The sequence below is a fragment of the Salvelinus sp. IW2-2015 genome, linkage group LG20, assembly GCF_002910315.2.
Source record: "Salvelinus sp. IW2-2015 linkage group LG20, ASM291031v2, whole genome shotgun sequence".
Lineage (NCBI taxonomy): Eukaryota > Metazoa > Chordata > Actinopteri > Salmoniformes > Salmonidae > Salvelinus > Salvelinus sp. IW2-2015.
In genome coordinates this window covers 30,100,400-30,112,596 of record NC_036860.1, presented here as the reverse complement: position 1 = coordinate 30,112,596, position 12,197 = coordinate 30,100,400, and the positions used below count along the sequence as shown (strand labels likewise).

At 42.6% G+C, this 12,197-nt stretch overlaps 1 protein-coding gene across 1 annotated transcript; it reads right to left on the bottom strand.

The window, feature by feature from the left end:
• Window positions 1–314: 314 nt before the first annotated feature.
• LOC111981945 (TIP41-like protein) lies at window positions 315–11,010 on the bottom strand. Its single transcript, XM_024013446.2, has 8 exons — window positions 10,959–11,010; window positions 3,578–3,705; window positions 3,188–3,367; window positions 2,927–3,026; window positions 2,260–2,391; window positions 1,925–2,020; window positions 1,675–1,737; window positions 315–922 (listed from the first exon to the last, which is right to left on the bottom strand). Exons 2-8 carry the CDS (start codon window positions 3,700–3,702, stop codon window positions 791–793), a joined length of 828 nt encoding a protein of 275 aa, XP_023869214.1. The 5' UTR covers window positions 3,703–3,705; window positions 10,959–11,010; the 3' UTR covers window positions 315–790.
• Window positions 11,011–12,197: the final 1,187 nt, after the last annotated feature.

Genomic DNA, 12,197 nt, shown 5'->3' with positions numbered 1-12,197 from the left:
AAAACGACGTTGGAGGCGGTAGAGAAATTAACATTAAATTCTCTGGCAACAGCTCTCGTGGACATTCCTGCAATCAGCATGCCAATAGCACACTTCATCAAAACTTGAAACAACTGTGGCATTGTGTTGTGTGAAACTGCACATTTAGTGGCCTTTTTTTGTCCCCAGTACAAGGTGCACCTGTGTAATGATCATACTGTTTAATCAGCTTGCTCATATGCAACACCAGTCAGGTGGATGGATTATCTTGGCAAAGGAGAATTGCTCACTAACAGTAATGTAAACAAATTTGTGCACAACATTGAGAAACAAGCTTTTTGTGCGTATGAAAAATGTCTGTGATCTTTTATTTTAGCTCATGAAACATGGGATCAACACTTTACATGATGCGTTTATATATATWTTTTCAGTGTAGCCATCTCTGTGATATCCAAGCCAAAGCTGCATGCATTTAACATAGCACAACCTTCAAGTATCAGACTACGTTACGAATTCAACACAACCATTATGTGGTGTTCTACTAGAAAAGACACAATTATCACAGTTTTCCTACCAAAACATTTACATAGAGGAAATGTGAAATAACACAAATAAGAGGCCACTTGACCATGCCAAAATGAAGATCTATGAACTGTTGTTTTTTGTGTGTGGAGGGAGGCAGGTGCAGTGTTCTCAGTTTATAAAAAATAAAGGGAGGGAGGGTAAACTCTTCCTTGTTTGGCCCGCCCTTGTCTTAAGTCCAGACACAAGTGAATGTGATGTCCAGTCATAGTGCCCAGCCTGCTCTCCATCACTGGGGGGCCTCTGTGTTCCCTGGCTGAGGGCCTGTCTCAGGGAGCTCCAGCTTTTCACACTTAGTCAGTTTCAGGGTTAAGTGCTGGGAGATCTCATTGGGGTCGGTGTACAGAGCAGCAGGGACGTTCTGGAAGACAAGGAGGGAGATTTTGTAAATGACTAACCCTTTACAATAGCGGTATGATAGTATCAGCTGCACAGTGACATGCATGATGTAGCATGAATGATTTGGACAATATGTTTTAGACAAAACCATACATACTTTTTGGCAAAGTATGGAAATGCTGATCACTTGTGGTTAAAAGTGACCTGAGATTGGAAGTTTGGGAGTTCAAACCCTAGCCGAGTCATACCAAAGRCCTTATAGTTGAAGGCTCTTTCCTTGAGTCATAAAATTGCATTGAAATTACTTAGACACGGCGCAGTTTGGAGGTGCGGCCACTTGGAGACAAAAGTTAGACCTCTCGCTCAAACCATTGTAATCGTTTTATCTTATCCTGCACCTACTCCAAAATGTCAATGAATATTCTTATGTTACTGAATGTATCCAGAGTATTTTCAGATTTCGTGACAAATGCTGTGAAAAGTTCAGCAAATGTAAAACGCCCATCAACAGTTTAATGTTTGGATTCAATCCTCTGTCAGGTGAACTGTTGTGTCCTCACCTTTGGTGAGATAATTTTCCCATAATCTTCAAAGTGTTCTTGTTCAAATGCTACACTGGTCACACATGTTTTTCCCACGAGTGTAAGGGGGGTTTAAGGATCTGAGGCATCAGTGCTTCAAGCTTTCAGGAAGGAGACGATACTAAACTTACTCTGACTTGCCAGCTGACTTCCGCTACACATGTACTCTCCAAACAGAAAATACAATTCTCACCTGCAATTCTGAAATGTTGCTTTCTCGAGTACTATACTCTCTGATCATGTAATTCTTTCCAGCCTGTAAAGAAAACCAGGGTAAGTGATGACTCATTTCATAAGTAGGCCTAGCAATTTCATTGTTGAACTTCTTAAGAGTGAATATTGTCCATTTCCTGCTAAAGACATCCACAGAATATGACTGCCATGCACATCCACTCTGGTGGTTAATCGATTGTCATTTCTCAGGACAGCCCAGTCACACTTGCCTCGTGGTAGAGCCGCGTGTCGTTTATACGGATCAGAACTCCATCCACTCGCAGGAAGAACCTCAGAAGCAGGAAAAAACTGGTGGGCATCACTCTCTGTATCACACATGTGGGTAACAAGAGGATAAGTCATTCTTCAAAACCTCATCAGCCTCTCAGAGGCAAGCATTTCAGGAAATGCATTTAACATAAGTAGTTGAATAGGAAAATTGCCTTTCTTTATTCCTGGTCTTACAGCCCCCGCAAGAGCATGTCCTTTGGTGCTTGTCACGGAGACAGACATATGGGGCGATGTCATCATAAAGTGTCAGTTCCTGTCTGAAATTACCACTCACTATTTTGACGCTGATCATGGACACTCCGTGGTCGTGCAGCTCGTCCTCAAACAAAAGCACGTCGTCGAAGAACATGATCTGCTCTCGCGCCTTCAGCTTCTCCATGTCAATGCGCTCCGACGTTTCTGTCGCCTGATGGAATAGCAGGTGTGTATTCATTAGTGCACACCATAGCAAAAATAAAGTATTTTGCCACGAAAATAAAAGTTTCTTATTAGACACATTCAGGTAGGACTCTCCCCATTTCAGCCCGTTTCATTCCTAGTGAATGGCCCCCAGACAAGAGACATCTTGAGACCAAAATGTTTTAGAATATTAAGCCTATGCGGAAAAACTATTGCGTTCCAGACTAACTACATTGCAGTCGTTGCATTTCATCAACCGATGGTTGTGTGACACATCCTTAACGGCGCAGTCGGGCGTCAGACTGCCATATCATATGGCGTGGTTAGATGACATGTTAATCACCTATCCAAGCAATGTGAGATCTGGCAGGCATCTGCAATAAAGTCTGTCTTAAACACAGCCAATGACTTAGGATAAAATCTTCCACTTAGTCATGCATCGATGTCAATGTGAGTCTAAGTTAACATTTGTCCCTTATTTTGTAATGTTTGTGTTTGGTATATTGTGTTGTATCCACAGTGTGAGCCGAGAAGCCTCTCACCGTCATCTGCAGGTCCTCTCCTAACAAGGTGCCTCTGTAGTCTGTGGTATATGTCCAGTCGTAGTGCTTCACTACCTCTTTGGAGTGTTCAGAATCAGCCCTGGGAATACAGCCACATCCACTCACTGAGATCATTCTCCATAATAGGACTGATTAGGACTAAACAATTTAAAAATGCCACAGTTTTTTCTACTTCATCAGCATTTAGACAGTGAAGGTGGCTAGTGTATTATCACAGAGGTCTTATGATATGGGTTGTACCTGCTCTCTTGCCATTCCTGTGCACAGGCCACTTTCACAGAGTCATGCATGTTGTTGACCCTCTTGAGGGCATCGATGGCATTGAACTCAATGCCATAGCCGTCTGTGTGCTGGATGCGTAGAATGTTGTCCCCAAACAGCATCTCTGGGAGCGAGGGCATGTGCATCTCCTCCCCTAACCTGGGACGAAACTGTCAAGATTGAAACCTGCACAACTAACCTCAATGTAGCTTAGTTGGTAAATTGTCAAAATTTGAATGACTAAAAGTAAGTCTAAGTCGATAAACAAGCTCCCCAATGTAGACTAAACCTTAAGAATATTAAACCGAGAATTAAAAAGACAAAGTATTTGTCACAAAATTTTGACACAAAATACTTGGAATAGCTTACCGTTCAATGTCCTTGGACTTCATAATGTGGGTTTTTGCAGCAGTCACTTTCCATGGTCCGAATGTGAAGTCTTGCTTACTGCTCTTAAACCCATGGGTCATCATGGCTGACAAATTGGCCAACATCAACTGTAAATACAGACACCAAACCCATCAGAGACAGAAGTAAAGGACGTCACGATAGCCTAGACAGCCAATAGTGGCCGCTAGATCTGCACTAGATCTGCACTGTCTAGGATGTATGTGTATTCCCGGTATTACACTAGTGTCCCAGTGGACCGGCTGGTAAATAAAACACCCGTCATTCGGGCTTCTACGGCATCATTTTCCTCCTTAACTAGCTTTAATGGTGAGCCGTTGGGTAAAAATGGTACAAATGTGTAATGTCTTAATAAAACAAATTTTCCACCACCATTTTCAGATTCTGACAACTTATGCCCCACACGGATTTCCTTACGCTGTAGGTCATGTTTACGGAGTCTTGTCCCACTACTGAACAGACAAGTGTAAGTTAGTGTTTGTAACGAAAGATGAAAAAGAGCCTGTCTTGTCAGAGATGGCATTTGTTTTGTACAAATGCTAAATATGACATTTTCATTCAAGACAGGATAAATACATTGTTTCAGGTGATAAAACATGTTTTGTTTAGTTACTTTTTCATCAACTTGTTTGTCTAACTTTATAGCAAGTCAAGCTACCTTGCACTGCAGAGCAGCTAGCTAGCTAAAAGCTAGGTTGATGATACCACTGTAGCAGCCTCCACCTAATAATTATCATAAAAATCTAACGTCATTACCATCACAATAAACTAACGGGAGGCAACAGCCATAATATAGTTGGCTTAACAGGCAATGTAACATTACTATTAAAATACTACTCACAGGAATAGGTAATTATTTACAAATTGCTAGCTAACCCATAAAGCCATCACCGAAACCCATATATTTTCATCTTCTGTGGTTTAGTAACTTCCTGTTCTCCAATGAACTCYGGCTGGACTGAAGTTGACGTAAAGTTAGAAAAATGTCTAACAGACTGACTACACCGCTCGTGTTGCATGCACGAGCGTTGCAAAAATTTCGAAATCTATATTATTCAATTATTGCGCCAACGACCATCTGCGTTGCCAAGGGCTAAAATAGAAGTCAGTTCTATTTCTGACGCAGATCGCACTGAAAGTCCTGCCTCTCCCATCTCCTCATTGGTTTATATAAGCAGGTACCCACGTGGGATCTCCTCATTGGTTATACCGACATGGTTGACAAAGACGAAATAGGTCGGTGGCGGTAATGCACCTAATTTATGAAAGTTGCCAATCGCAATATAAAGTCAAGAAGAAAAAGCCTGGTAGGAGGAGAGATGCGAGCGCGTGCGCCATCGTGCATAAATATACCACAGAAGATGAAAATATATGCTTGCTCTGGCAATGCAATTCCGAGGCTCAATATGGAGGGTTTAACGCAATTGCGGACTACATCCGTACTACATTGCCGAACGCAATTACGGACTACATCCGTACTACATTGCCGTGCGCCTCCCAAATTTTGAAACAATGCAGAAGGCTCCGTATTGAAATTATTGGTTGACGGTAGGTRGGGGCGGGAGGTCCTGTATAAAAACTCCCTTCCTTGACAACTTCCTTCATAAAGAGGTACGCTGCTCGGATTTCTGCGGAGGCCTTATCACAGTAAATGCTGTACGGCCACTGCAGACGTTGGATTGATCATGCAGAGCTTTTAATGTGAACAAGGCTTTGGGATTGTTGCACACCCTTGGCTGAACGCAGTGTGCAACATCCTAAATTGTCAGAAATTCCAAAAATAGTGGTGGAAAATTCTGTTTTATTAAGACAGTTAAATTAAAAGTAATAAAAGTATGGATTTGCAGCCTTAATGGAAGATGCTTTATGTACAAGCCGGTCCACCGGGAATGCAATCCTAGACAATATCGGATGCCTCGGCTAACGTCACGCTGTTTAGCGAGTACTACTTCCTCCTGATTCGACTCACACAGGGGCTTGAACCACAGTTTTATAACTAATCCAAGATAGGCTCTTGTCTGTCGTTTCCAATGGGAACAAATTAATCATAGTCGGCAGAACAAGCAAGGAGGTGGGCAGAGTCAAGCACGAGCTAGTGAGATCCTATTGGCGTGTTCTATCATTTTTTTTGCATATTTCCATTATGGAACGCCTACTCCGAAGTGTGCAATACCTCAATTAGCCCGTTTACTCTTCCTAAACAATGCACTTTTTGGAATCTTTGGCAAAGGGTAAAATCTACAAAACGCAGTCCACTTGTTTGTTACAGATTCTCGTTTTGGAAACAGAAAAATGTAGAATGTCTGCCAAAATCCATCTCCCTCCATCTTCAGTGAGCTTCCTCTCACCATGTTTGGTAGTGAGTGGAAACGCCAACTGGATGCTTCACATTTATACATCAGGTGAAATATCTGGCTCATTGTTCTATTGTTGCTTGAACCCAGGGCCAGAGTATGCGAGCGGAGCGGAGTGTGCCCAATTTGACTGGAGCGTGAGCGAAAATCCCAAAGGAGCATCGGCCTGCTCCAATTTCGCTCCAATAGTGCTCACTTCATAAGCTTAGGGCACGCCCACCCCAGCATGCATTTGTAGTGTACTTGTGTGCTGCTATAGCCCCTTACTTTAGCTACTGTCATGGAGTTCGCTAGATATTTTCATACAGAAACTGATAAAACATACAGGTGCTACATCAAGGTGACTTACAAAGATGAGGACCMAGATCAAGTGAGGGAGTGCGGTGATGTAGTGTCCACAACTAAAGAATCATTTTGGGATCTGAAAAGACACTTATCCCAAAAGCATGATGGTGTACTTACTACCGGCACATGCTAAAAGAAAAGAACGAGGTGGGTAGATAAGTGTGTCATTGGAGCAAAGTATCTCTAAACTAAAAATCTGATCTCCTAAAACGATTTGTTAATTTTCGTTTTTTATCTATACAATAGGCCATAATAGATCTTTGCACAATAGGCCTGGCATATTCCCACGTTCAAGGAGCTTTCCGTTTTGATTGGGTTATTTTGCCTAAAACCCTTTAGACCTACCTATAGAAAAAAATAAGTAGCTCTGCATCTCTGCACAGCCTGGCAAGAGTGGCCAAAAGGGTGTTTAGSATCCCCAGTGGCTCTGCAAGTGCGGAGAGGATATTCTCTGCTGCTGACCGGCTCTCCAGGCACCATCGCATGAGCCTGAAGCCCCAGACCGGCCAAACTCGTGTTTCTAAAAAATGAATTCAAAGGCACTTAGAATTAAATACAAATTAAATGAAAAATGACTAAGCAAGTCATAGCCTATATGTGCTTTGTTCCTACCAGCCTATTGTGTCGCACTCGCAAATGCTTCACAATGTATTTCTTTGTAGGCTATAGCCTTGAAATAATATAGCCTAAATAATTAATTTCCATTCCTCCTTAGGCTCCCTGTCTGGCTCCTGACTTATTTAGAGTGTTTATATACTGTTTAATATGACATGTAGCTTTTTGAAATTATGTTCGCTTCTTACGTTCCCCTTTCCATGTTTAGTCAAATACTTTTCATTGAAATCCATATAGGGGTCCAGGTAGTCACAAAAATAGATGGCTGTTGGTTAAATTGTGATTTTTAACGAAAGGAGCTTAGGAGAAGAAAAAGAACTGAGCACCGGGAGGTTTTTAGCTGAGTGGTAGGAAAGGACATGGAGCGCTGGAGTGCACATCTCAGATGAGCAGGATTTCCAACTGCTCAACTCTGCTCACATGCTCTGCCCAAGGCCTCTGCTTTTCTAGCACAGATGTCCACCCTCCTGAAGCACACGTCCGCCCTCCTGAAGTGGGACACTTCACACCTAGCTATTACAACAGAACACAATTCCTAATGATTCTCAATACCCTATGAAAATCGGTCATTAATAGTTACCACAACAAAGTCATAGACTTTGTGGGACTATGGCCCCGTAGCACTCACTTCCGTCATCATGAAGTGCTTTGAGAGACTAGTCAAGGACCATATCACCTCGACCCTACCGGACACCCTAGACCCACTCCAATTTGCTTACCGCCCCAATAGGTCCACAGACAACGCAATTGCACTGCACTAACCCATCTGAACAAGAGGAATACCTATGTAAGAATGCTGTTAATCAACTACAGCTCAGCATTTAACACCATAGTACCCTCCAAACTCGTCATTAAGCTCGAGGCCCGGGATCTCGACCCCACCCTGTGCAACTGGGTCCTGGTGGTGAGGGTAGGAAACAACATCTCTACCCCACTGATCGTCAACACTGGGGCCCCACAAGGGTGCGTTCTCAGCCCTCTCCTGTACTCCCTGTTCACCCACGACTGCATGGCGATGCACGCCTCCAACTCAATCATCAAGTTTGCAGATGACACCACAGTGGTAGGCTTGATTACCAACAACGACGAGACGGCCTACAGGGAGGAGGCGAGGGCCCTCGGAGTGTGGTGTCAAGATAAACAACCTCACACTCAACGTCAACAAAACAAAGGAGATGATCGTGGACTTCAGGAAACAGCAGAGGGAGCACCCCCCTATCCACATCGACGGGACAGTAGTGGAGAAGGTGGAAAGTTAAGTTCCTCGGCGTACACATCACGAACAAACTGAAATGGTCCACCCACACAGACAGCGCCTCTTCAACCTCAGGAGGCTGAAGAAATTTGGCTTGTCACCAAAAACACTCACAAACGTTTACAGAGGCACAATCGAGACCATCCTGTCGGGCTGTATCACCGCCTGGTACGGCAACTGCTCCGCCCACAACCGCAAGGCTCTCCAGAGGGTAGTGAGGTCTGCACAACGCATCACAGAGGGCAAATTACCTGCCCTCCAGGACACTTACACCACCCGATGTCACAGGAAGGCCAAAAAGATCATCAAGGACAACAACCACCCGAGCCACTGCCTGTTCACCCTGCTATCATCCAGAAGGCGAGGTCAGTACAGGTGCATCAAAGCTGGGACCGAGAGACTGAAAAACAGCTTCTATCTCAAGGCCATCAGACTGTTAAACAGCCATCACTAACATTGAGTGGCTGCTGCCAACATACTGACTCAAATCTCTAGCCACTTTAATAATTAAAAATTGGATGTAATAAATGTATCACTAGCCACTTTATATAATGTTTACATACCCTACATTACTCATCTCATATGTATATACTGTACTCTATACCATCTACTGCATCTTGCCTATGCCGTTCGGCCATCGCTCATCCATATATTTATATCTACATATTCTTATTCATTCCTTTACACGGTAGTTGTTGTGAAATTGTTAGATTACTTGTTAGATATTACTGCATGGTCGGAACTAGAAGCACAAGCATTTCGCTACACTCACATTAACATCTGCTAACCATGTGTATGTGACCAATAAAATTTGATAAACCCAGCCTATTTCTACAATTTATTATTAAAATCTGATTTTAAACCTACCCATAACCACACTGCTAACCTTAATTTAAGATTAGGCAAACAAAAATTACCATGAAAATCCCACCTACTTCTTGTTCAAGGCCTATACATTTATTTTTTTAATTACAAAATTCCATATAAAAACACGCCCCTTCGATTGAGCTACGACCGAGGATCAGGACGAAGATGAGTCTGACAGTAGGAGTGGTTTTGGAAAAAGTGCCTTTTTGCTGATCCATGTGTTTTCAGGGTGGGTGAAAGCAGAGTTGGATGCTGTGGAATCAGTGAGGGTAACCAGAAGTGGTCTTGTGATAATCGTTTGTTTCTGCTGGTCAGAGGGAGAAGGCGCTCCGCATTAGAACGAATGGGGGCAAGAAATGTGAATTGTTTTGCACTCAAGAAAAGGGTGCCATTAAAAGGCGTGATTAATGGGGTAGCAGTAAATGTAAAAGTTGACCAACTGAAGGGGAAGATTCCCAGTGTTTGTGATGTTTTCCGCTTGGTGCGACGCACACAGGGTGGCGCGAGTGGTGAAACAGAAGAGTCATTGTTCTTTTGAGTTTTGATGTTGAGTCTTTGCTCGACAAAGTGATGTTAGGATATATAAGTTATCCTGTACGAGCTTATGTGCCAAATACATTAYATTTTTACAGGTGTCAAGCTTATGGGCATGTGGCAGCAGTGTGAAGGAGGGAGKTTCCTRKGTGTGAGAAGTGTKCAGAAGGGCATGAGACAAAGGAATGTGTAGCATTGGGGAAAGTAGTGGTATGTGTTAATTGTAGGGGTGCCCATRGGGCWGGGGATCAGAAGTGAGAGGCAGGTTGAGGTTTCCAGGGTTTGAGTAGCGCAGAAGTTGTCATATGCTGAGGCAGTGAAGATAGTAGAGGAAGATGGGTTAAGGGGGAGGGATCCTGAGAAGAGTGGTGTGAGTAGTAGATCTGTACCAGTACAGAGGGATAGGCCAACAAGTGAWATGTTTCAGTAAGATTGGATTTTTAGCATTTATAGCAATGGTTATCAACTGTACTGCAGGGATGGAACGTAAATTGCAGAAAATGTAGGTTGTGGTGGCAACTGCAGAGAGGGATTTCGGTGTGTGAGACTTCAGAAGCATTACAGGGTGTGTTAAGTGGTGGTGTCCCATCCATTCAGGTTGTTGGCCTGAGGTAGGACTAAATAGATTTAAATAGTGGAGTAGGGTGGTGTTTTATAATTTGAGTGTTGTGTTAGATGGTAGGGTATTTGTTTATTTATGTAACTCAGTGTTGTTTGTGTTGCACTGCTTTGCTTTATCTTGGCCAGGTCGCAGTTGTAAATGAGAACTTGTTCTCAACTGGCCTACCTGGTTAAATAAAGGTGAAAWAAATAAATAAGGGAGTTGTACAGTCTAGTAGGTGGAGGTAATGCAACATTTATTGGATAACAATTGCCATTAAACCTCAAAGAAGAACAGCTACGACCGGAAGTTATTTTTGAGCAGGTTATAAATTACGCAGCAGGTTAAGATAATTAAACAAGCAGGTTTGAAGAATTTGGTTAAGATTAGGGAAAACCAGGAAGTAGGMGGGGCTCATCATAGCGGCCAGCGTTTAACTATTGCAAAATGCAATGCTATATAAAAGAAGCAGCAGGTAGCTGACAAACGGGCATGAATGTTTATTCAAAAGGAGCCGCAAACAACCATGCAATAACTAGATCAAGCATCCCACAAACGTATTTATCTAGCTGGCTAACACCAGCTACGTTGGCTGCGCCGCCGGCTTGTCTTGTGACAAGCTGGCTGGCTCACCATCACCATATAAGCTTGTTATCTTAACTTCGGTACTAATGGATAGCCATCCCAAATGAATAACCTACAGAAAAGACACATCATTGAAATTAAAATCAGATATTACATTAAAAAGATAGCTAAAAGTACACAACTTACTCCAGTATTTTGATCGTCAGCTAACGTCCATGAAAGAGAGAGCTTCACAGAAATGCTTCCGACGTACTTTTCATTATTGTATTATATGGTTCCGCATCATTTAGCCATATACTAGCTGMTTTGTAAGACAGGTCCCAAAAATGAATTGAACAGAAATAAAAAATGTAAGAAAATATTATCGTAGAAATGTTTTCATATTTATTTATTTTTTACTTTAAGTGTATGGCAGCTTTACTTTTTATATGTTGTGGTGATATTCTGCGCTGTCACCCAGACATGGGAGAGAGAAGATGACTGGTATCAATGACATAATCAGAGGCATTACAGTCAAGTGTTCCAAACAAAATGGTAGTTGTGAGAATGTCCTAAGTAATTGATCCCATCCTAGGATTTGGTACAGTGGGTGGTACTGTCTATGGCCCGATTGGTACAGTACAGCTTTGATTTATTTATTTAACCTTTATTTAACTAGGCAAGTCAGTTTAGAACAAATTCATATATACAATGACAGCCTACACTGGCAAAACCCGGACGATGCTGRGCCAATTGTGCCCTATGGGCCTCCCAATCACAGCCGGTTGTGATTCCGCCTAGATTCGAACGAGGGTGTCTGTAGTGACACCTCGTGTACTGAGATGCAGTGTCTTTAGACAGCTGCGACACTCGGGAGCCCCTTGTCTATGTATGTATGGCAGTGTAGAGAGTGATTGAATAAGTCCCCTACAAAAAGCCTGACCCATAACCTACGTTATATGTTTATGACTCGTACTGTAGTTGGAAATGTGCGATAACAGTGAAGGTTTTATTAAATTTGTACTGTTTTCTAACGCATTCTAATCAAATCAGTGTATTAGTCACAAGCTTACTTAACCCTAACCAGCAATGCAGTTTAAAAAATAAGAATAAGAAATAAAAGGTACAAGTAATTAAAGAGCAGCAGTAAAATAACAATAACGAGACTATATACAGGGGGTACCGGTACAGAGTCAATGTGTGAGGGCACCAGTTAGTCGAGGTAATTGAGGTAATATGTACATGTAGGTAGAGTTATTAAAGAGACTATGCATAGATAATAACAGAGAGTAGCAGCGGTGTAAAATAGGTGGTGGAGAGGGGGGTTGGCAATGCAAATAAGCCATTGGATTAGATGTTCAGGAGTCTTATGGCTTGGGGGTAGAAGCTGTTTAGAAGCCTCTGGACCTAGACTTGGCACTCCAGTATCACTTGCCGTGTTGTAGC

What these genes read in the sequence shown, in the direction of transcription:
- LOC111981945 (XM_024013446.2), bottom strand. Translation starts at nt 3,702, where the DNA reads ATGTTGGCCAATTTGTCAGCCATGATGACCCATGGGTTTAAGAGCAGT. An exon ending in GAGAGGACCTGCAGATGACG is followed by an intron (nt 2,392 to 2,926) that starts GTGAGAGGCTTC and finishes CTATTCCATCAG; the next exon opens with GCGACAGAAACGTCGGAGCG. An exon ending in GCAACATTTCAGAATTGCAG is followed by an intron (nt 923 to 1,674) that starts GTGAGAATTGTA and finishes CTTGTCTTCCAG; the next exon opens with AACGTCCCTGCTGCTCTGTA.